Genomic DNA, 21,571 nt, shown 5'->3' on the forward strand with positions numbered 1-21,571 from the left:
AGCCAAATCCTTTAGAAAAAAACAAACTTATGTACTCCTGCAGATCTCAGGCTGCTGCTGTGACGGGCTACTCAGAAAATCTTAAAATAGACAGATTACTCAGCCTTGAGAAGGATGAGAGATGCTAATCAATCCTCCCAAAAGGCTGAAAAAAGATAAGTGGATAGAAAAAGAAAAGCAAGATGAAGAAAGATACAAGGGTTTTGTGCTTGTAGTTTGGTCTTTTTCATGTGTGAGCACACACATTATGATGTAAGAAAACACAGGTGCAAGCCTAGCTTAAAAATATTATGCTGGAATTCCAAAGATCACTGCACTTGAAAGGAAGGGAACCATGTGCAAGCACAGGAGAAACAGATGATCTGAACATATGTTAAGAAATGGGGTAAAGGTTTACCAAGCAACACTGCTTAAAACCACAAGATGGTACCAGATTTTGGAATGTGTCATCTAGCAAGTGGCATTTGGAGAGCATGTTTTAGTATATAGCATGTGAGATGAACAAGAACTCAGTCTGAGGACCAACCATCCCCTCTACCCTATATTCTGAGCTTTTCCACTGAACTGCAAGTGCTCCCTTCAAAGGAGCAGTAAGAAATCTCCTAGAAGGTTCCTTAAGCATTTGAACCAAAACTGGCATGTTTGCTACAGGTGAAACATCCTGTAGGAGCTGCTGTATCTACTTTGTGGTTTTAGCAAAAAAAATAGCTGGATGGAAGGGAAAAAAACCCCTTAAACATGAGTGGAAAGTAATTCTCCAGATGAATCAGGTACCCAAAAACTGGAGCATTTTCCAGTTCTTTATCAGATTCACTTTAGCAGATTACTTCCAATTATACAAATTGTGGTTAATAAAGCAAAATTATGAGTAGTGACAAAAATTGTATGCATTAACAAGCTCTTGGAAAAGGTGCCATTTTCTTCTAGCAGAGGTAACAGTTTCTCCTTCTTCAAAATAACACTGTAACTACTGATAAAAGTGCAGTGCACCAGAAACTCAGATTTATTCCATTGCTACACAGGCTATTCTACTGTGACAAAATGTCAAAAAATGTTTTCTTTTAATGTTATATTAGCAAAGATCTTATTTTTACAACCACTATCCCTTCTGTCAAGTAGAATGAGTTTCTTAAAGCCTGTACTACAATAACTTAGCTCTATGAAAAGGCTCTTGGAGTTTTCAAACTCCCAGAAACCATTCAGAAAGTTTCAGACACTTAAAACAGCACATAGCAATTTTAGTGAGGTGGGGAAGTGGCTTAAGACAACCACTTGCCATTTCCTTATTTCTTCATCATCTTACAGAAACAGCAGCCAAAATATGTCGAGTCATGGCAGCTTAAGCAGTCACTGCAGATCAGCTACAGCATTTTAACAAGGTGATTGCTCTTCCACCATCCCAGTTCCAAAGTGAGTTTCATTAAACACCAATAAAGTAGAACAGCAATGCCTGTTATGCCAGTTAAGTGAAGTGTCCCCTGACAAAGTTTGATGAGGATACCAAACTGAGTGGAGGGAAGCATGTCTAAAGGGAGAGCCAACCTGCAGGAACATCTGGATAGGCTGGAAGAATGGGCTAACACTACCAGTGAAGTTCAACAAGGACTAGTGTTAAGTTTTCTACCACAGAAATCATAACCTAGGAGTAAAGAACTGGAATCTACCAGGCTGGGAAGCAGATCTGTGGAAAAGAACTAGGGGATTCTGGTGGACAACCAACTCAATATAAATGGAGGGTGCTGACAAAGAAGCCAACAGGATGCTGGGCTGCATCAACAAGGGCATCACCCAGACAGAAATAAAGTCATTACTCCTCTCTGCACAGCACTTGTCAAGCCACTTGTTACATTCCCTTCAGTGTTGGACCCTGCTATTAAAAAAAAAGAAAAAAGACAAAGACATGGACAATCTAGAGACAGTCCAAAACAAAGATAATCAAAGGACTGGGAAGCCTGCTAGATGAGGAAAGGCTGAGACTGCTGGGTTTGTTCAGCCTCGAGAAAAGACTTACAGGAGAACTTAGAACCGTGTTCCAGTATTTCAAGGGTGGCTACAAAGAAGATGGAGACTCTCTTTTTGCAAGGACTCACATGAAAACAAGAGGGGTAGTGGGTACAAGTTATTGTGAGGAAGATTCCAGTTAAACACAGAAAATTTGTCACAATGTGAACAATCAGCCACTGGAATAATCTCCCCAGGAAGTGGTGGACTCCCCAGCACCGGCCATTTTAAAGTCTGGCTGGACAGAGTGCTGGGCTAGGGTTCAAATTAGAGGAAGTTATAGCAGTATGAAAATTATAGGGTAAAATACAGCTGCTTCTTCCTGGACAGAATGATGTGAGTATGCTCAAAACCTATCCCACAACAATTCCATACATACACAATCTGCAACCTCAAGCACGTGCTAACAGGTGAAGCAGAGTAGAAACACCTTGGTCAGCCTCTGTTGAAATCAGATGGTACTTGGTAGCTGATAAACCTGCACAGCACCTGTCAGCCAAGGGAGATAGGAGCAGGCATCTTCCTGCTGAACCAGCAACTGTGGTGAAATCACTCTTCTGAGGTTCTTTGTAATTTAATTGTAATATTAACTCACAACGTCATCCCTAAGTTACCTGCCTTCAATGTATGACCACCCCTCACTGAGCATGAGCTCTGTATTTTATTGACTACATCTCTAACAGCGAAGCAAGAGAATTTTACACCAATGAGTAACAAAACTATGCATTACCAGAGTCACTCAAGATCCACCCAAACGAAAAGGAAGATCATGGAAGGGTCCCCATAACAGGACACAGATTAGTCAGGCGCAAGGGTCTCGGCTTTCCTGGTGTGCTGACAGACTAATCAAACACTAAAGGTTTGAGGAAATTGTCACTTTTCTCATGACAGCTATCTTGTCTAGAGCATGCTTCTGACAAGAAATGTCAGACCAGATGATTCTCGAGATCCCTTTTAACCTGGTATTCTATGACTCTAAAACCTTATTGTCACGACTTGTTAATGTTGTCCATAGCAGATGTTTCATAAATGACCAAAGTCTGATTTTACAGAGCATACTTACCTGCTATCCTCATGTTTAGTGTTCAGCAAGCTAATGACACTATTGCATTAAAGCAGCAGCCACCTATGGGAAACAAAAAAAAAAAAAAACCAAGCCATAAAACAAAAACTAAAAACCACTTCATCATAATTACAGCCAAGAAAGCACTTTTGTGATGAGCAAAAGACCCCATAGATTTTCTAGTCAATAAAATTAATGATTGTTCTGAATACCTATTTCTTAACACTCATAGTTATGGGAAGATTTAAGATGGATTTCTGATGTCTTGATTTCATTTGTCTCTCCACAAAACAAGTGTTCTGAAAAAACACTAACTTCATCTAATGCCCTATAAGTTCAGTTTAACTTTCAGTCCTTCAATTTGTGACCTAAGTACTTATCAAAGCTCTATCTAAGCAGTCTTTAGTTTCCTAAAGCTATGTAGTAAAAGTCAACAACTCCACCTGCACTCCTTCAAAACCCTACCTGCTTCTGGGTGCAAGTGTCTATTTGGCAACACAGCATAGCAAACTGTGCTTTGGAGAGAAAATATTTAAGCATTTTGGTCTCTAGGATACTACAAAAACTGCACTCAATGGAATTGAAAGAAGGTCAACACTTTAAACTCTGCATTACAGAAACGTGACAACACATTTGTCACTCACAGGTACAGCCAGAGGAATAACATTATGGTCAATGATGACAGAAGCACCAACCCTAGTATACTCCAATTATTTCAGAATAAAGTGAAAATCACTCTAAGCAAACAGTGCCTAAGCATCCACAGGCTTCTTGAGAAGAGCATGTCACCACACAAAGTCAAAGTGGGTCACAAACTCCACAGGCTCTGAACAAAAGCTCCCACCTCCTCTTCCTCCTGCAATGCAGGGTCCAGAGGCCATACCAAATCTGCCCTCTACCTGCAGAGCCAGAGCTGCTGCTGGCTCTGCTCCATGCTCATGCTCAGCCCTGGTGGGCCCATGCTGCACTGAGCCTGCACATCCAGCTCGACTTTCACCAAGATCCCTGAATCAGGGGATCCATCTACACTGAGGCCACATGTGCAAACAGGCTATCAGCTCTCACTCTAATCCAAGCAGCTGTCCCAGACCCCCATCACAAAAGCTATAGCATCCCTAACCCTCTGCAGTCCTATGCCATGATTTTGAAAAACATAAAAAACATTGTCTAAGAAATTATTAGGAAAACTGCTGCTATTAGAAATACAAATTACTTGATGACAAGCACCAAAACATCCACATGGTTCTTGTGTTCTATACTAGGGAGAAAAAATTGGTATTATACAGAGAACCTTTTGCCTTCACTTAGTTCAGTATCTTCAAGTCAGTGATTTGTGTCCAGATCCTCTTTGCCAAAGACAGTAATTTTGCTCTATCCCTTCAAGTTTACAAGAAAATGGTCAGGAGAGAAATAAGCAGGAAAAAAATTGCAAATACAGAAATTTTTCTTTCTGTTCTATTAGAATTTGAAAATACTAATCATCTAAGTTAAAAGCAGACAAATGCTTTTGAGTGCTAATGTTGTGCTGTAAAGGAAATCTCACAGTATATTATAGACCATAATATATCCATTTAGCTGTAGCCACACATATATTCTCATAAAATATCTTCTTTCAGTGAAAGCTAGTATTTATCTGTCTTGTAAAAAGTCAAAAAAGAATCTGTCAGGGCAGAAAAACTCATTTGATTTCAAAGTCCGTGAAGAGAATTATTTTAGGCTTCTTCTTCCAGACACCCAGAAATATATCAATGTTACAATAAACACTGGCTGTACTTTGAACAGCTACAAGCTTGTTCTAAGTCTGCATTGAAAAAAAGAAGTTTCTTTCTTTGTTTTACTCTGACCTAAAACACATCATGAATTCAAAGCATGAAAACAAGAATATGAACAAAACCAGAAAGAAGAATCTAAGTGAAACAATCACATGATCACACTGACTGCTTTTATCCCAATATCCCCTTTTGCCTGTCTCAGGGATCATTATTTGTTGCAATCAACAAATAAGAATATGCATTATTTAAGTGTGGAACGCGTTTTGATTTAGAAAAAGGAAAAATGAGTATGCTATGCCTCAACCTGAAAGGAATTTCAAAAATGTAGGGATTCTTTTCCTAAATTGCAGTATACTGAAAAATCATGAGGTTTGATTTACCAAATAATACAGTAGTGCTACAGTACAGACAAGAGTTGCACAGCACTTTCCAGCAGCAGGCAAATAATTTATGGACATCAAGTCCTTTCCTACACTTTTTATCTTGATTGTTTTTTTGAAGTATTTCAAGACAGAATAGGAATAAAACAGGATAAGCTATGAACACTTATAAATGCTTATGGACCATTACTCCACATCTTCAGTATCAGACATCATAAACTGGAGAACTGATTAGAAAATTTGTCTGGAATTTTTAATAGTGCACATTTTAGGATCATTTAAAAACAAAGAACACGAGATCACAACTGAGCTTGCTCAAACTCAGATGCACAAAAGCAGTACCAACAATGTTCCTTTGATTGCTTTAGAAATGGGCCAAAATAACCCAAACACTATTTTTCTCTTCTTTGATGTAACATTCCATCAAGCAGAGGCGGGAGAATTAGAACCTAAGTATCCTCCTGACTTTTGAGTGCCAAGTAATACAGATAATCATTTATTACTACACCATTCTCTGTCAGGGAGTACAAAAAGGCTCCCCTGTACCACTTATTAGAGACTGAGGCAGGATGTGCAGCCCATAGCAGGGCTGACAGGCAGAGTCCCCACAACTACAGCAGAACCCCATAGAGATGCAAGGGCCAAGGAAAACACCACAAAACAGGCAACAGACAACATCAACATCTTCAAGTTGCAAAGTAAAATGGCTGGGTTTGGGAAGCATCACGTGATTTAAATATGGATTTTCTTTTCTTCAGAATGTTTTCTTAGCACAGAACTTAGGAAGTTTTTCAGTCAAGATCTACAACTTGGACAGCAGAAAGAAACCAAAAATTCTCTCATGCAGCAGTGCTTCAAAATGAAAAGTTATCCACAAAAGAACCTGAACAGGAGAAGACAAGAAATTAGAGATTATAAATCCTTCTTGAGTGCTGGCCATGTCATTGTCCAGTTCCCTGCATGGAGTTGCACATCCATCCATGCAGAAAAAAAATTATTTATTCTGAATACAAACTACTAGGGAGAGGATATACGGAAAGACAGCTCTGAGCTGAGGTTACTGGTTGCGTTTTTTCTGCATCCTTGTGTATCATAACCCCCAAGACAGTCTAAAATGCTCTCCACAGGGCATAGAAAACAGGAAGAGAAAAACAAAGGGCTTTCCCCCACTCTGCTCCACTTGTGTGCTATGACATACTCAACAAAAATACAAAAATTTTAATAGATAACTCCACAGTGCTACTGCATATATTTTTGTTCATACCTAAACTAGTTTCAATAAGTAGACCAGCAGATGCTTGCTTTTAAAAGTAACCTGCATCTCTTGAGGGAACCATGCTAAATCCTTCCTGAAGGAAGCTTATAACCACTTTGTTTAGGAAAACTACAAGCCTACAATCCTTCCAAGCAAATTATCATCAAATTTTGTTAGATGTTATAAAGTTTCTATCACACCAAGACTGAGTTCTTTCTACATTCATGTGTCAGACAGAGTGGTCATCATGCAAGTTTCTCTCCCAGAATCATTGTGCAAGAGGAAACTGCATTGAGATAATTGACAAATTAACAGTTCCTATTCATCCTGCCTCATTGACATAACACTGAATGAAATGCAGATTTCAGTCCCAATCCGAATGCAATTCAATTTGGTTAATTCTTTATCAGGCTTTTCTCAACACTTGTCCAGAGATGGAGCCATGGGACACACTTCACTGGGGCAGGAGCACAGCCTCTGCCCTACTTACCGCACAGAAAGCTGTGGCCACTTGCCACAAACTTTGGTTTAAAAGGGGTTTCAAATACAATTGTAATTAATGTTTTGAAGGATGATAATGAAACATGTGGATTAGTCTATTTCATTCCCAGGATAATAGTATTTCCATTAGCAACTTGGTAACATGAGTGGATTATGCTTACAAAATGGGCACACAAAAACAAGCAAAGATGAGAGGCAAGAATTTAGAAGGTCAAGATAATTTTGAATTCTGACCATAGCTGATTAGGAAGAGGTCCCAAAATCAACAACAATATTTAATAAAGCAGAAAGTAATATACTCCAAAATTGACATCAAGTGCAGCAAAATAAGCAGCAGCAATGGAAAAAGAGATTATAGCAGCTGTCTAAAATTTGGGTCAACAATGTCGTACTGCCACAAAAGTGTAACTGTTCATTGTGAACTGCACTGATAGGACTGCTGTGTATGGAACAAAAAGCAATTACTCTGCTCTGCCTAAATAAACAAAAAATACCCTGCTCTATGTGCTATCTTGACTTTTAACTGGGACCCATGTGCAGTTTTTTTCTAAGTCTATCTCAATGCATAATCCCCAAATGGAAGAATCTAGATAAGAATTACATGACCTAAATAAACCAACTAAGGGATAAAAGAATCAAGTCTGCTCTGCAAGGAACTGTGAAAGAAAGAAGTCAGGATCAGACATCTTTATCTCTTATCTTCAAGGTGTAATTCTAAATTTTTACAGAGATAAATAGATATTTTTAAAACCACTATTATTTACAGCAAATCTAAAATAAATATTAAAGATATTATTACTTTAAATATCCATTTTTATAATTAAAAAAATGCTAATAATAACTGTTCTCAGTATTCTCTGGCTGCTGCTTACCTATTTGTAGTTATAATATTAAAGAAAAACAACCTTACAGTTACAAGGATAAACAAAAAATTTAAAAGGAGGATGTAAATCATCATAGAAGTCTGGAAACAGAGACAATTTTTCTTAACACAGATACAAGTCTACAAGCTGTGAGCTAATATCCCCTTCAATATTAAGCCTGCATTTCTATACTATAACATGCAAATCTGTACTCAGGTTATTTAATATTAAATGTGTGGCAGTCTGAAATGCTTTGCATTCAGTTCAGGGTGAAATTTTTCCCCCAGATCAGGACTTAAGTGTTTGTACACTTTCTAGCAAGGTCAAATAATGTTATACCTGGTTTTGTAGATATCTGCTATTTATTAATATAAGTAGCATACACTATGCTGCAGTTAAAAAAGTATTCAAAATTACTTAGCACAAAAAAAAAAAACCTAAAAAAAAAAAATCCCCAAAACAAAAAAAAAAAAGCAACAACAAAACCCACTTGAGCTTTTATTTTATTTCCAAGACTTCAGTAGATTAGGACATTGTTTTTTGTTGGTGGTTTTGGGGTTTTTTTAGCACAAACTGCATTCCTCAATGATTAGCAGATGCATTTTACTCCTGCCAGAGAACAGTAAAAAATCCTTCAAACAAACAAACAAAAAAAATGAGCTTTTCATACCTGATAAAATATAATCAATGAAACAAGAGTGTGTTCAATCCAGCCTCTGTTGATAAGATATTTCAGTGTGTTATGTTCAAGCAGTTCAGAGCAGTGTTTTTTTTTTACTCAATATTACACAGTGAATTAGATATGTCAAGGACAGCATTAGCTATTCTTATGTGACTTCTGGATTTAAACCAGTGGTTCTGCCAACCTGGATTATATGCCATGGACTAAAGAGCTGAGACATTCAAAATCATTTAAGACTATTTTATTTAAATGCAGGATGCATTTTCTTACCCAGATGATTGCTTACTTTTCTTCTAGGCTATGAACAGTTTTTCCAATATGTTTAGAAAATTAATTTAATTTGAAATTAGTGGAGGACACACATGGAAAAGAATTACATCTTTAAAAAATTAAATAGTATAATTCAATTTTATTGTAAAATCATGCACCATTTGTGTCTTCTATACAAGAAATACAGACTATGACCCCAGTAGTTGCACCCTACAGGCAGCACTTCCACATCCATACAAAGTTTTTGAGGTTCTGGCAGAAGTCCACATAGGGAAAAGGCTTGTCCACACAGAAAAATTTAGAGACTCAGGAATGCATATTTTCTTTTCTCCTTTGTGACAAATGGTACCATGAAGTAAAATTATTAATTTCTTATAAAAATGAGACTTCCTATAAGAATTGTGTTCTTCCATATACATATCAAGATTTATCTTGATAATCTAGACAATGGAATCAGACACAAAGTGTTTGCTTGTAAAGACAAGATTTTATTTTACTTCTATCAAAATATATCTACAACAAATGAATGTAGATACATGTAGGAAATTAAAATCAAGGTTATCCCAAAATTATAAATAGATACTCTAGCTACTGTTGCACGTCCTGTGTTGTGACTACCACTCTGTGGTTTCCCTTTTAGCAAAGGAAATACACATGAAAAACAGCATTTCTGTTTCAAAAAACAGTGCTGGAATTTTTTGAAACTTAACATGCAAAACAAATCTTTCCCAAATGACATGCCAAATCACAGTCCATACAAGCTTTTGCTAGTGGCATCAAGCCAGTACTTTCACCTTAGGCAACACAGAAACTAGCCAGTCTCAAACGCTGAAAAATTCTTCTGAATCCCAAGAAGCTGAGATAAAAGTACTAAGGCATTCATTCTTCCCACAGAGAATGAAACTTAAACCACATTCCTTTTGCATCTAAAACAACAAAAGCAAACCAATCCAAGAAAAAAAAAAGCAACACAACAGATCAGCAACAAAATTTTTAGCCTTATAAGCACTCAATACACACTTTGAAGACTCTTCTAAATTATTACAAAAATGTACTGATCCATATAGTTAAGAATGTGATTTACAGTCCCTAAAACCCACACTATTTATATGTGATGAATCATACAATTGCTGCTGACATATCTATTGAAGAGAATCTTTGCTCTGTGTTTCAAGGGGTTGGATAATATCACATATGGAAGTTCAGATAAAGTCATCAAGAACAGATTGCTGAACTTCATTCACCAACTTACTTCTCCACTTTATCCCAGGAAAGTACATGCTGATGTACTTTCCTGCTGCTGATGTATGAGGAAACTGGGGGAAGGTGACAGTGACAGCCACTGCTCACAGCATTGGTGTCTCTAGCTTGTCTGGTTCTAAGGGACACTGAAATCCATGCTCCACTGTGGAGCCCCTTTTCATCAACTCATCTCCCATGTGAGGTCGGATTTGGGTAGATTCTGGCCCTTTGCAGGATGAAAAGAGCATGTCACTGGCTGAGGAGAGCACCCAGTGGAGAAAGTGCTGCATACCAGCTCTGGGAAGAAGGGCAGCAGCAACCTCCACACACCATGCTGTGCCTACAGGACACTGCTAATGGGATCACACTGCATGAGATCCCATGAGACTGCTGCTGGTGCCTGATAACCTCCATGTGCATGAGGCACCCAGAACCAAAGTGCTCCTGTGGTGCAGGCAAGTCATTGCTACTGGTCCATAACAGCACTGGACAGGCCGTCATTTGTGAGTGATGAGGTGAAACATTTAAAAATGGAGAGGAACTCAGTCAGTGACATGATTCTTAACAGCTCTAGAGTGACTCACCTCTTCCTACTGAAGACACACAAAACAGCCCCAAAACCTGTAGTTTCTAGGTTTCTGAGCATGAAGATATATCAACAAAGATCTACAACCGACATTTTGGCGAGGTGCCATCTTACAGCAACCACTACCAAAACCATACGCCATATCTGTGAGGAATAATTTCACAGGAAAAAAAAAACAAACCTAGGGACAATGTGTTATATATTTACATAATTTGTACACTTTAATATTTATTTAACAACTGGTATTTATCTGCTAACTAAAATCCAACACAGGTATTTTCTACCCCTTGAGATGTTATAATCTAGGCATCATCATGAGTGGGGAAATCTAAAATTATGCTGCATAGCAATTCACTGTATGTCATTACCTATGCAGAAATTTACCACATTAGGAACATATAAAATCCTTTGAGGAACAGCATCCCTCAGTGACAGAAAGGTGCTTATTACAGTAACCTTACCACTGAGACTATGCCCAGCTGACACAAAGATGCTGATATACAACCACTGCATACTCTAACAACTCCTGATGCGATCCCCTCTGGATCATGCTCTTCTAAGAGAAATTATCTAACTGTTACAGGAATTCCTTTAATAAACCTCTGCCTGAATCAACTCAAATGCAGTTCCCACACCATTCACATGTTACCAATACTCAGCTGACCAGCAAGCACACAAGCAGTCATGGCAGTTCTATCAACCACCTCCCCCAGAAAGTGAAGGCTGATCCAAAGCAGAATTAAGTGCCAGAGTCAGCAGCTTTCTAGCAGCAGCAATACTAGCAAATACCAGCTTAAACATTTGTGAAATGATGACTCAACTAACTGATGACACCAAAACAGATCAAAATAAAAAATAAAATAAAAAACTTTTGCTACTAGGAGAAGGTTACCTTCTCCTCAGACAAAAGACAACTGGAGAGACGGTGGGAGAAGGGAAGGAGACAAGCCAGTAAGTTATGAATAGAGGGAAGACTGTAATGAATTTCAATGTTAAAATTTTAACTGGACTATCATGAGAACATGGTTAACATATTGTTAACACAGGTAAACATATTGTGCAACTTTCTGCCACTAATACTGACTGAACAGTAACATCGAATGCAGGGCAAAGTTTACTCCAGCAGCTCCCTCTGTCCCAATAGCCTTACAGAGGTTCTCCTCAATTCCACATTCTCTTGGCACTGAGGATATGTGAGGCCAAGGCTGGAAAATGCTACAGTGCAGCTCAGTCTGCAAATTAGGATACAAACTATTTTTGTATTATAAAAATACAGTACTGTATATGGGGAGCAAAAATAGTTGAACAATTCCAAAAGAGTAACTATTGTTAGTGTGACAACTTCAGTGTGACTGAATTTTAGGAACCTTGGGTGAAATACCATTTAATATAGTGATCCACCAGTTATTATAAACATCAATGAACTACTGAAGAAGGATAAGATTTTTAAATTTGTGGGTAACACCAAGACAAGCAGATGGAAACAAATTACAGGGTGGAATTAGAGTTACAAATTATCCAAATTAAATTTTTATTTAAACAAAAAAATTCCTACAGTCCTCTCAGGATGCATATACACTTAAAAGTATGAGGAGGCTGTGCTTGGATTCATGGTCAGTCACAGAATTTTAGATGATGATGCAAGAAGCCAGGGGCACCTATTTATAGGTTACAGATGCTTAATCTAAGAAATACTAGGAAATGAGATTTCAAGCAGCAACACCAGTTCAAAGTTACTTCCTCATCACCCCTCTGTTGTGTCCTCATGCCATGAGACCTCAGGCATTTATAGTATTAGGAAGCATGAAAATTGGTAAGATAAGTGAGCTCACCTGCAAGGCTGCTCCAGCTCACATGATTTTGCTCACTAAGGAAACTAAATGTAGTAAAAGAGAATATAACTTTAATAATAGATTAGGGGACAACTTTCAAGACTGTTGAGAAGCAAAGTGCAGCAGCATTGGGCTGCTAGTTTTGCTCACCCATGTCATGATCTCACTGCAAGACTATCAGATTTCTGACACTCATGCAAATTACATTTTTTCTGAGAATTTATATATAATCTCAACGTGAGACTTTTCAGATAGATCCTCCTAAACTGCAAAACAATTACAATAATTCCAATAGTGTTGAAAGCAAAACAATTGTCACAGGCCTAATACAGCTGGCTACTGGCAGGTAAAACATAGAGGTTTACAATAATTATGCCTCAAGTCCTACACAGTCTCAGCAAATTTTAGTGAAAACCCAGAACTGAACCCACATATGACTTATATAATGACTCATGGACATACTGATTACAGATATAACTTGAAAGACCTGCAGCCATTACTCACATGTCAATTCCCTGACTTCACTGGAAATACAAGTTTAAAAACCAGAACCTAAGTTCTATTTGAATAACAAATACTCTTTGATCAATTTAAATATTTAAGAACAAGTTCTCTCTGTCTGCTGTGGAATCATTTTATGGACACCTAATCTTCAGGCTGCAATATAATTTGCAAGTAGACAGGTATTTTGGCACAGTATCAATCCATCTTATGATTTTATTGAAAAAAATAAAAATCTGTTTTCTGCATGTTAGTATTTTCCCCAAAGACCTTAAAAATAAACATTCAGGAATTAACTTTTCAAATATTAATTTTCCAAAGTTCCACTAAAATTTTAGGCTGTGTATACATCATCCCTCCCTTCTATAAGCACTAGTAGTTCTCATGAAACGTGGGTGGCCACTCAAAGAGGTGTAGTCGGTGGCCCAGTGTCCAAGGGATTAGAGCAGTGTGCCTCTGAGGTTGCTATTGGGATGGTGAATAGACACTGACACAGGTTTGTCAGAGAGGTGGCAGGTAATCCATCCCTGGAAACGCTCATGGCCAGGTTTGGATGGGGCTTTAAGCAACCTGGTCTAGTGGAAGGTGCCCTGCCCATGGCAGGGAGGCTGGAAATATTTTGTCTTTAAGGCGCCTTCTAACCCAAACCATGTTAGGGAGAGGACACATACCCTGAAGCACTCGGACTGCGTTTAGAGGGGCTGGGCAGGACCATGAAACAACCGTGGTTCCATGAAACAACGATTATAATCTATTTACTCTGATTATTATCGATTTACTCCGCACTCTCACTGGGTGAAGTGGGCAGGGCTTTTGCAAAGGGATGGAAGCGACGGCCTGAAACCAACAGGTGGTTCCTCCGTCCTGCAGGGATTTGATGCTATTACATGACAATAGCAAGCCATTAGCTGGCGAAGAGCCTACCTGCAGGCTTAAAGCAAGTCACAAAACTTGTTTGGCCACACAAACAACTATGCAAATCAACGGTTCAAAAAGATTTCTTCATGCTTAAAAGAAACCCTAAGGGAAAATATGTGCTAATGAAGATACTCATACCTTGAGAAGTTTCGAAAGATTGTAAAAAGATAAAACAACATGACAGTCATTTCTGGTGTGGGTCTGTGGTTTTGATACTTTTTCTAAATAACCCCCCAATTACTTTTTCTAAATAACCCCCCAATAATTATTTAATTAAATATAAATATTTAGTTAAAAGAGAGGAGCAGTCAGCGTTCATCAGCAAAGAGCTATCACGGGCTCCAAGTCTGTGTGGCATAACAGGTCACGTAGAATATTAAATACCTGGTATATGCAAAAATCTTCACCCAAGTCTGGAGTTATTACGTTGTGATTCAAACTCTTTTAAATGTGAGAAAGTGGAAAAATAAACAAATCAGGTGAGTTACATAGCCCCTTAGGGGTTCAGCCAAACACGTGACTTAACATATGGTAGCATTTATCTAAGAGGAAAAAAATATATAATTTCTATATGTTTTCCTACTTCAGCAATTCAGAGGCCAGTAACCAAAGGCACACAGGCTGCTTCGACGAGTATCTCTCTACAAACACCACATCTAACTTCCTTAGGAATTCAGAGCTGCCCCTCTGTAACGATGCATTTTAACTAAACAAGAGCTGAGCCCTACAACTCATGGACCAACAGCGTCCGCGGCCCCGTACTCCACAGAGGGAGCCAAGGGACCGCCACCGCCACCGAGCAGCAGCAGCAGCACCACGGCGTTTCCACCGAGCTGACTTTGTGTCGGCAGGAAGGGGCTGCCATGCTGCCAGCGTTTCCCTCATTTCCCTGGACCGGGCCGTCCTGCCGACCCGACCGCCGCCGCCCGCTGCCTCCTCCTCCTCCTCCTCCTCGCTCGCGGCCCCCGCCGGCAGCTCCGGCCGCTCTCCCCCTGTCCCACGGCCGCCCCCCGCCTGGCCCTGACCCCCTCGCCGGGCTGGGACGGCAGAGGACGGGACCGAGCCCCCGCCCAGCGCCTCTCCCGGCTCTGACCCGCGGCCCCGGCCCACCTCACCCTGCCGGGGCGGGAGGGGATGGGGGAAGGGCCGGGCGGCCCGGGGAAGGGGCTCCGCCGGGGAAAGCCAGCAGCGGAGGCAGGGGCGGGCAGCCGGCGGCCGTCCCGCGCAGAGGAGAGCGATGCGCGCCCGGGCGGCGGAGCCAGCGGCGGGACACGGGCAGGGGCCGCCCCCGCGCAGCCCCGCGGAGAGCGCGAGCACCTACCGGGGCTGTGGGGCGCGGACGGGTCGCGCAGCGTCCCCTCGGCGGCAGCGCCGCGCAGGCTGCCCCGGCCCGAGCAGGAACCGAGCGGAGCCGCCGCCGCTGCGCAGCCGGAGGAAGGCGCGGAGGGCGCACCCGCCCCCTGCCGGTGGCGGACCGGGCCCGCTCCGCCCCGCCCCGCGCCCCGCCCGCCCCGGGCCGCGGGGGCTGCGCGGGGAGCCCGGGAGCGCCCCGCATACAGCGCCCCGCACGCAGCGCGCCTGGCGGGCCCCACAGCCAGCCCGGGAGCGACGCGGACACCGAGATGTTTCTGCTTGTTTCCTTTAACATTTTACCCACCTTTTCTTTTTTTTTTTTTTTACCCAAACACACCAGCAGTTATCTTCTGCTACCGGACAGAAATGGCATTTTCTGTTTTAAAATAAAGTCCAACGTTTTCTTTCAAAAACACTGTGATCAGCAGGACTGAAGCAATCTGTGTTATTGCAGAAGAAGAAAAGATAATCCCTGTCTCTTCTTTATACTTTTTTTTTTTTGGCACTGATTTTCCTCTAACCCTGCCATGAGTTGGGGTAGGTAGGGGGTTAGGGGTAGTTGGGATGGGTAGCGATGCTATCAGGGAGAACAGCATTTTATTTTGTGGAAGATTTCCACTGGCCTAACTCAGCTGGACTATTGCTGGGGTGGGTATGGAAAGTGCTGGGGAAGCAGAGCTCCAGCCCCTGTAAATTCCACTATTGTCAAACCAGCAAGAGAGCATTTTTACAAAATCAGCGTGGCACTTCTTTTAGCAGAGAACAAAGCCACAGCCAAAATGTAGGGCACATCATCAGTGTCAGGTAGACAAAAGTAAGTTTCCATGTCTTATTTTGACTTCTGGACAATAGATATTTCTTTTATTGGTTTTAAAATAGCATGCTTTGAGACCGATTGGTCATTGGTATGAGATGGTTATCTGAACATCAGTCAATTTCTTTAGTGAATTTTCACAACACAATGAAGTTTCAGGCATACTGTAATCTCTAAGCAAAGGAGTACCCAGTGGGAGCATTACACAAAAAAGAAGGTATTTATAGCTTTTAGTTCTAAAAGAAGATATAGATATATAATACTTTGGCAGTTAGTGCTTAATGTATTATATTAACCATGTTCCCCTGATAATAATTAGGTGGCACTGTCTACATTAGCAGATTAGTAAAGTCAGTATGCTAACAGAGGTTAACTCCTTTGATAAGCAAATGTTTGCAATTGAAACAAACATATAAAAAAGATTACATAAGTAGCAATATCAAATTATTTAAAGACGAAATAATATTATCTGCACAATAACCAATACCTCAGAATACATCTGTATCAAAGTCAAAGAAATAAGTTTGAGAACTTATTTGAGAAGATTGAGAAGTTTAAGACTTGAGAATGGCTGCAGTTGAATCCCATTGATTATTTACTTGGCTGAAAAGGTGCCACAACACACAGAAGGTGTGGAGTCACACTTCCCTGGAAACGTGGCAGGTGACAGAACCAAAGAAGAAGGGGTTTGCCAGCCCACCCGGTGTCTCAAGAAGGCTCACAGTTCCTCTTTTCCTTCTTTATTTCTAATTTGTCTTGTGATTGCCCCTTTTTTCATATATTAAAATTACTATTCCCATTAAGTAGAGGTCTTCCATAAGGAGTATAAATATCTATACATACAGGAGTTCACTTTTTATTATTGTCTGTCATGAACTGAACATTTTTCCTTCTGTAGATTAAGGTTGTCATGAAACAGAATGTTTCATAGCCACATATGCTCTAAATGTTTCATCATGACCTGATCTGTTCTAAATTTACAATTTTTAATTCAAAAATGTTTCTATTTATTTAAAGATAAATCAACAAAATAACTTGGTTTCATGATTACACTGTCTAAGAAAAACATATACTGGACCTGTTTATTTTGCAAATATCAGAAACCAAAGTATCTTAAGAATTTGGGTGCATTTGGCCTGAACAGAGATGATCTTGTTGACCTTATTTACATATATAACAAATTTCTTTGCTAGTGTCTCTACCATATGACCTGAACTTTCTTGTCTCTCCCATAACTACATCTTTTTACTAAGTGCAATCAAAGCATTGTACTATGATTTTGGATTTTATTGAGAATGAAAACATTTCCTTCATGTAGTTACAGGAAAACTAGATGTACTGCAAGGCTCATTTAGCATCCTAGGGATAACAGAGATAAATTAAAATAAAGTAAAATACAGAAGCAAACCCTTTCAGGTGCTTTACCTTTGTTCCGTTAGTTATTGCCTCTGGCAAGAGATGTTCTTCTAATTAGTCATCAGTCTTGATTCTCAGTTCTGGTATCAAAGCAATTTCTGGTGACTTTTAAAAGTACTGTTTCCCTGTAAGCCTAAACTTCATGTTCATATGCTATAAACTAACACTTCTGCCCTAGAAAATCTTTCCATGGCACTTTGAATGAGCTAGACTCAGATTATGGGCAGATACCCAGCTCTCCAAAATTTGGAATATCTGTGGCATAAAAGTTACATTTCTCAGCACAGTAGCACAGTCATAGGAAACACTTTGCATTTGATAGCACCTGGATTACAGTGCTATAATAAATAAGATGCAACCCTAAGCCCTCTTTTAAATATTATAGAGAGGAAAGGAAAAAAAAAAAAGAGAGAAGTTCCTTAGAGAATGCTACAGGCAGTTTGCCTTGAAGAAATTGGAAGATATGATTTTCACCAAGTTGTGAATCTTTTAAACATAAATAGAAACTAAAATGTGTAAGTACAACATGAAGCTCACTCCTTTCTTCTCTTCTGCCACTTCCAAACATGTGAGAAAATGTATGAAAAGATCTTCCTTAACCTTCCTTAACATGACATTCTGTTGGCTTTCTGACTGGTATTACCAAGTTTTATATAAACAGTATGGGTGTGTGACTGAAAGAGAATGTATTATTTAGTGTTTGTTCAATGATGTGGTAGAATTTAAAATATATACATTCAGTATATATTTTTGTGACTCCACCCTGTTGTTATCAAAAGTTAATTTTCAAGCAGCCAAAATAGCAAGTCTGATATGAGATGTCTGGGTAACAGTGAGTATGGAACTTAAATCAGTGCTCCAGTTTTAGTAGAGAAGCATCTGAGGAACATTTCCAGCTGAGGTTGTACTCATGGAGATCAGGAACAAGCATCACCAGCTGGAAATTGTAGATGTCCTGAGAAAGACAGACTACAGATTTTATTGTTCATGAGCTGCATTGTAAAAGGTCATGAACACCACTCTGAACATCTTGTGACAGCATGAGAATACTTCCACACAATAAACCTCCTCCAAATGTAACTCTTTGTCATAGAAAACATATGGAGTTTGCTTCCAAGTTTATTAATGTTTCATTTCAGCAAGATATTTTTCCTGATCCACAGGCCCTCAACCATATCCTATATCTCCCACGGCAGAGCTCCGTGCATTGCTGCTGCTCTCTCAAAAAAAGTCTGTTCCTCCCCTCCCACTCAGTCCTCACTAAACTGCCTGTATCCTGTATCCATCAGCTGCAGCACCCTCATGTGTGAACTATGCCATGACATCACAGTGATCCCAATGAGATCTTGTAGTTCTGAAACTGCATTCAGACCTCTAACCCGCCTTGTAGATTCTCCATGCTATATGCATTTATGTACAAGCACATCAGATAAAGCACCAGGTTGAGCTCTCATACCTTTTTCCAGGAAAAGATATGAGAGCTTTTTCCATAAGGCCATACCATTGGCACTCTCTTGTTGCTGTGTATTCTTTGCTTGAGTTGACCTGTTTCACTCTGTTCTGCTTATTGCACCACATCCCACACCCACTTCCTTACTTCCTTACTTGTCTGTAGGCCGCCATCTCTCTCCCTGTTGTTTTGTCGTTCGTAATTTTTTAGCTTTCCTTACCATTCTTGTCAGTCACATGGCAGAGCCGCTTTAGCTCCCCTCTGTCAGAAACACCCAGTTTGTTCCTAGCAGTTGCTTATAACCATAAAAACCAGATCCCTGTTATTGATGGCAGCTGCATGATTCCAGCTGATGATCTGCAGTGTTTGTCCACTCCTCCTCAAGACCTGTCTTTCCTTTCTCTGGCAGGATGAACCAGAAAAGCACCTGGCCCACCATGTCCTTGACCCTCGCTACCAGAGCCATAGAGTTATGCATAATATGTTCACAGCTTCCCATGGCCAATATCATTGCTGCCCATGTGGAAGAGTAACACAGGATAATAGTGTAAGGCTCCACAAGTCTATCTTCAGTATCTGAGATACAAGCCCCAGGAAGAAGAAAATGCCTTTTGCCAGCAGGTGGGGTCAGCCCAGGGGAACCTTCTCCCCCGCAGCAGGGAGTCTGCCCCTGCTCTCACTTGCAGGTTCCACCCAGTGTTGTTGCAGGTTCAGGCTTAGCTGGTGCAACTGTTTTCCTGGACCAAGCTCCTGGAGCCTGCTGCCAAGGCACTCAGTATTTTGTAGGTGCAGATCTGCAGATAGGAGTGGGAGCCTTCCTCCTGTTGCCAGAATCCATGAGTTTCCAGCCTTCTTTCCCCCCACCTGTGTGAATGTGTGAGGAATGTGCTCTGTTTTTTTCAACACATCACAAATAATGAGAGAGGAATTGATGGACAGTCTCTCCATGTCCACCCACACCTTAGTGCTTAATCAAGATAACCACTCCCTCTTTCTTATCAACATACAAACCATTGCCAGTAGTTACCATGTCTGTGTTTTTCTAGTGGGAAGGAAAGAATTTCATCTTCTGAGAAAACTCTCAGGGTGATGGGGCAGAAAGACAGGGCAGCTCAGCAAATATCTGTAGGGTAGACACTGTACTCAGTTAGGCCCTTAGGTGCTACTTACTATTATAAAAAAAATAAATCCTGTGTATCCAGAAATAGAAAGCAGCCTGTATAATGAAGGATTCTGCCAGCTCACACATTTTTCACCAGGATGGAATGACTAGAACCCATCCATCTAAGCTTCAAGTGATGAGTAAGATAAAAAGTGCAGAGGCACTGGTGATCATTCCATTCCTACTGTCATGCTTGGCTAGACCACAGAAAAGAAATTGCATCCTTAGCTAGATTGATAGGAACAGCCCTGAAAAGGGGATTCTAGCTCTAACCACAGAGTCACAGAACTGGTACCAGAGGCATCTGAATGTCCTTGAAAGTGAAAAAGAGAACTTGGACAGCAAACACGCTTTGGGTGCAACAGACCAAAATGCAGAAGGCTTCAGGTCAAAGGGGTTTATCTAGAGACCAGACTAGGCTCAAGCTAGTACAGGCAGCTCAAAACTAATGAAAGGATTCCTGGTAACTGTGGAAACTCCAGGAATAAAAAAACACCATCACTGTGTATCTGACACTGTGTCAGATACACAGTCATGCAGCAGGGCTCATAAGATCACACAGCAAAAGCGATGTCTTCAAGGGTCAGAAGATACAGTACTCTGAGACTAAATTACTGCAGCTATGGCAGTTTGGATGCTGAGGTTAGAAAGCATTGCTTTGCAGCTGTGGGCAAAAGAACCAGAAACATGAGGGTTTCTGGGATGACTTGGAAGTTGCTGGCTCCTCATTTAACCCATATGCCCTCTGATACTGTTCACTCGCTATCTTCACACTGGGGTCATGCCTCTACGTAGCAATGGTATTGCTGAGCATCTCAAAGTGCCACTATAGCATTCACAGGGAAATGCAAGCAGGCTCTGGCTTCTCCTGCAGCTAACCAACTCCTGTCTCAAAAGCTCTTCTGGCTGGAACACAGGTTCAGCCTTTCTGAGCAATAAAACAAATGCAGTGAAGCCTTTCTATTCACCACAGTCTTGGTGGTTTTCTGAGCTCAGCAGTTTAGGACAAAAAATATTTCTCATTGGTTACTTCCTTCTACTACAGAGTTGATATGGTCACTTAAATTCAGATGTCTTTGAAGGAGGCTTACCTCAATAGCCAAAGAGGTATGGTCAGAACTGACACCTCCTTTTTGCAGCAGGACAGCCCCTCCCTATGCATCAGCACTTTTAACTGTTTCTCATGCTGCTGGCTTCAATACTGTACATGCCTACTACAACAGATTTTCTGACAAAATAATAGTATGATTTTTATTGAATTTTAAAACCATATTTCCCTGTGATACAACTACAGATAACTTACATTTTAGTTCAAATAATGACACTGAAAGTATGTTTGCTTTGATTTGCAGCAATGTGCTGTACAAACATCAAAGGGAGGAAAGATGTTGTGAGGTACAAGAAGATGCAGCTTGTAAGTCATTCCAAGGCAGGCACCCTTTGATACTGTTGTGTTTTGTCCTCTGCTTTTACTGGGTCTGTTCACCCAGTTTGTTAAACTTGTGTTCAA

The 21,571-nt window shown here is 40.4% G+C and overlaps 1 protein-coding gene across 1 annotated transcript in view; it reads right to left on the reverse strand.

Moving 5' to 3' along the window:
• Positions 1 to 15,304, reverse strand: part of FAM3C (FAM3 metabolism regulating signaling molecule C) — a 29,889-nt gene extending 14,585 nt beyond the window's left edge. Inside the window, exons 1-2 of the mRNA XM_066550618.1 lie at positions 15,188 to 15,304; positions 3,065 to 3,127 (exon numbers count right to left, since the gene is read on the reverse strand). Coding sequence (XP_066406715.1) covers positions 3,065 to 3,077 — 13 coding nt within the window. The 5' untranslated portion in view covers positions 3,078 to 3,127; positions 15,188 to 15,304. The remainder of the gene's footprint in view (positions 1 to 3,064; positions 3,128 to 15,187) is intronic.
• Between the last annotated feature and the right edge of the window lie 6,267 nt (positions 15,305 to 21,571).

The sequence above is a fragment of the Molothrus aeneus genome, chromosome 5 (assembly GCF_037042795.1).
Source record: "Molothrus aeneus isolate 106 chromosome 5, BPBGC_Maene_1.0, whole genome shotgun sequence".
NCBI classification, from domain to species: domain Eukaryota; kingdom Metazoa; phylum Chordata; class Aves; order Passeriformes; family Icteridae; genus Molothrus; species Molothrus aeneus.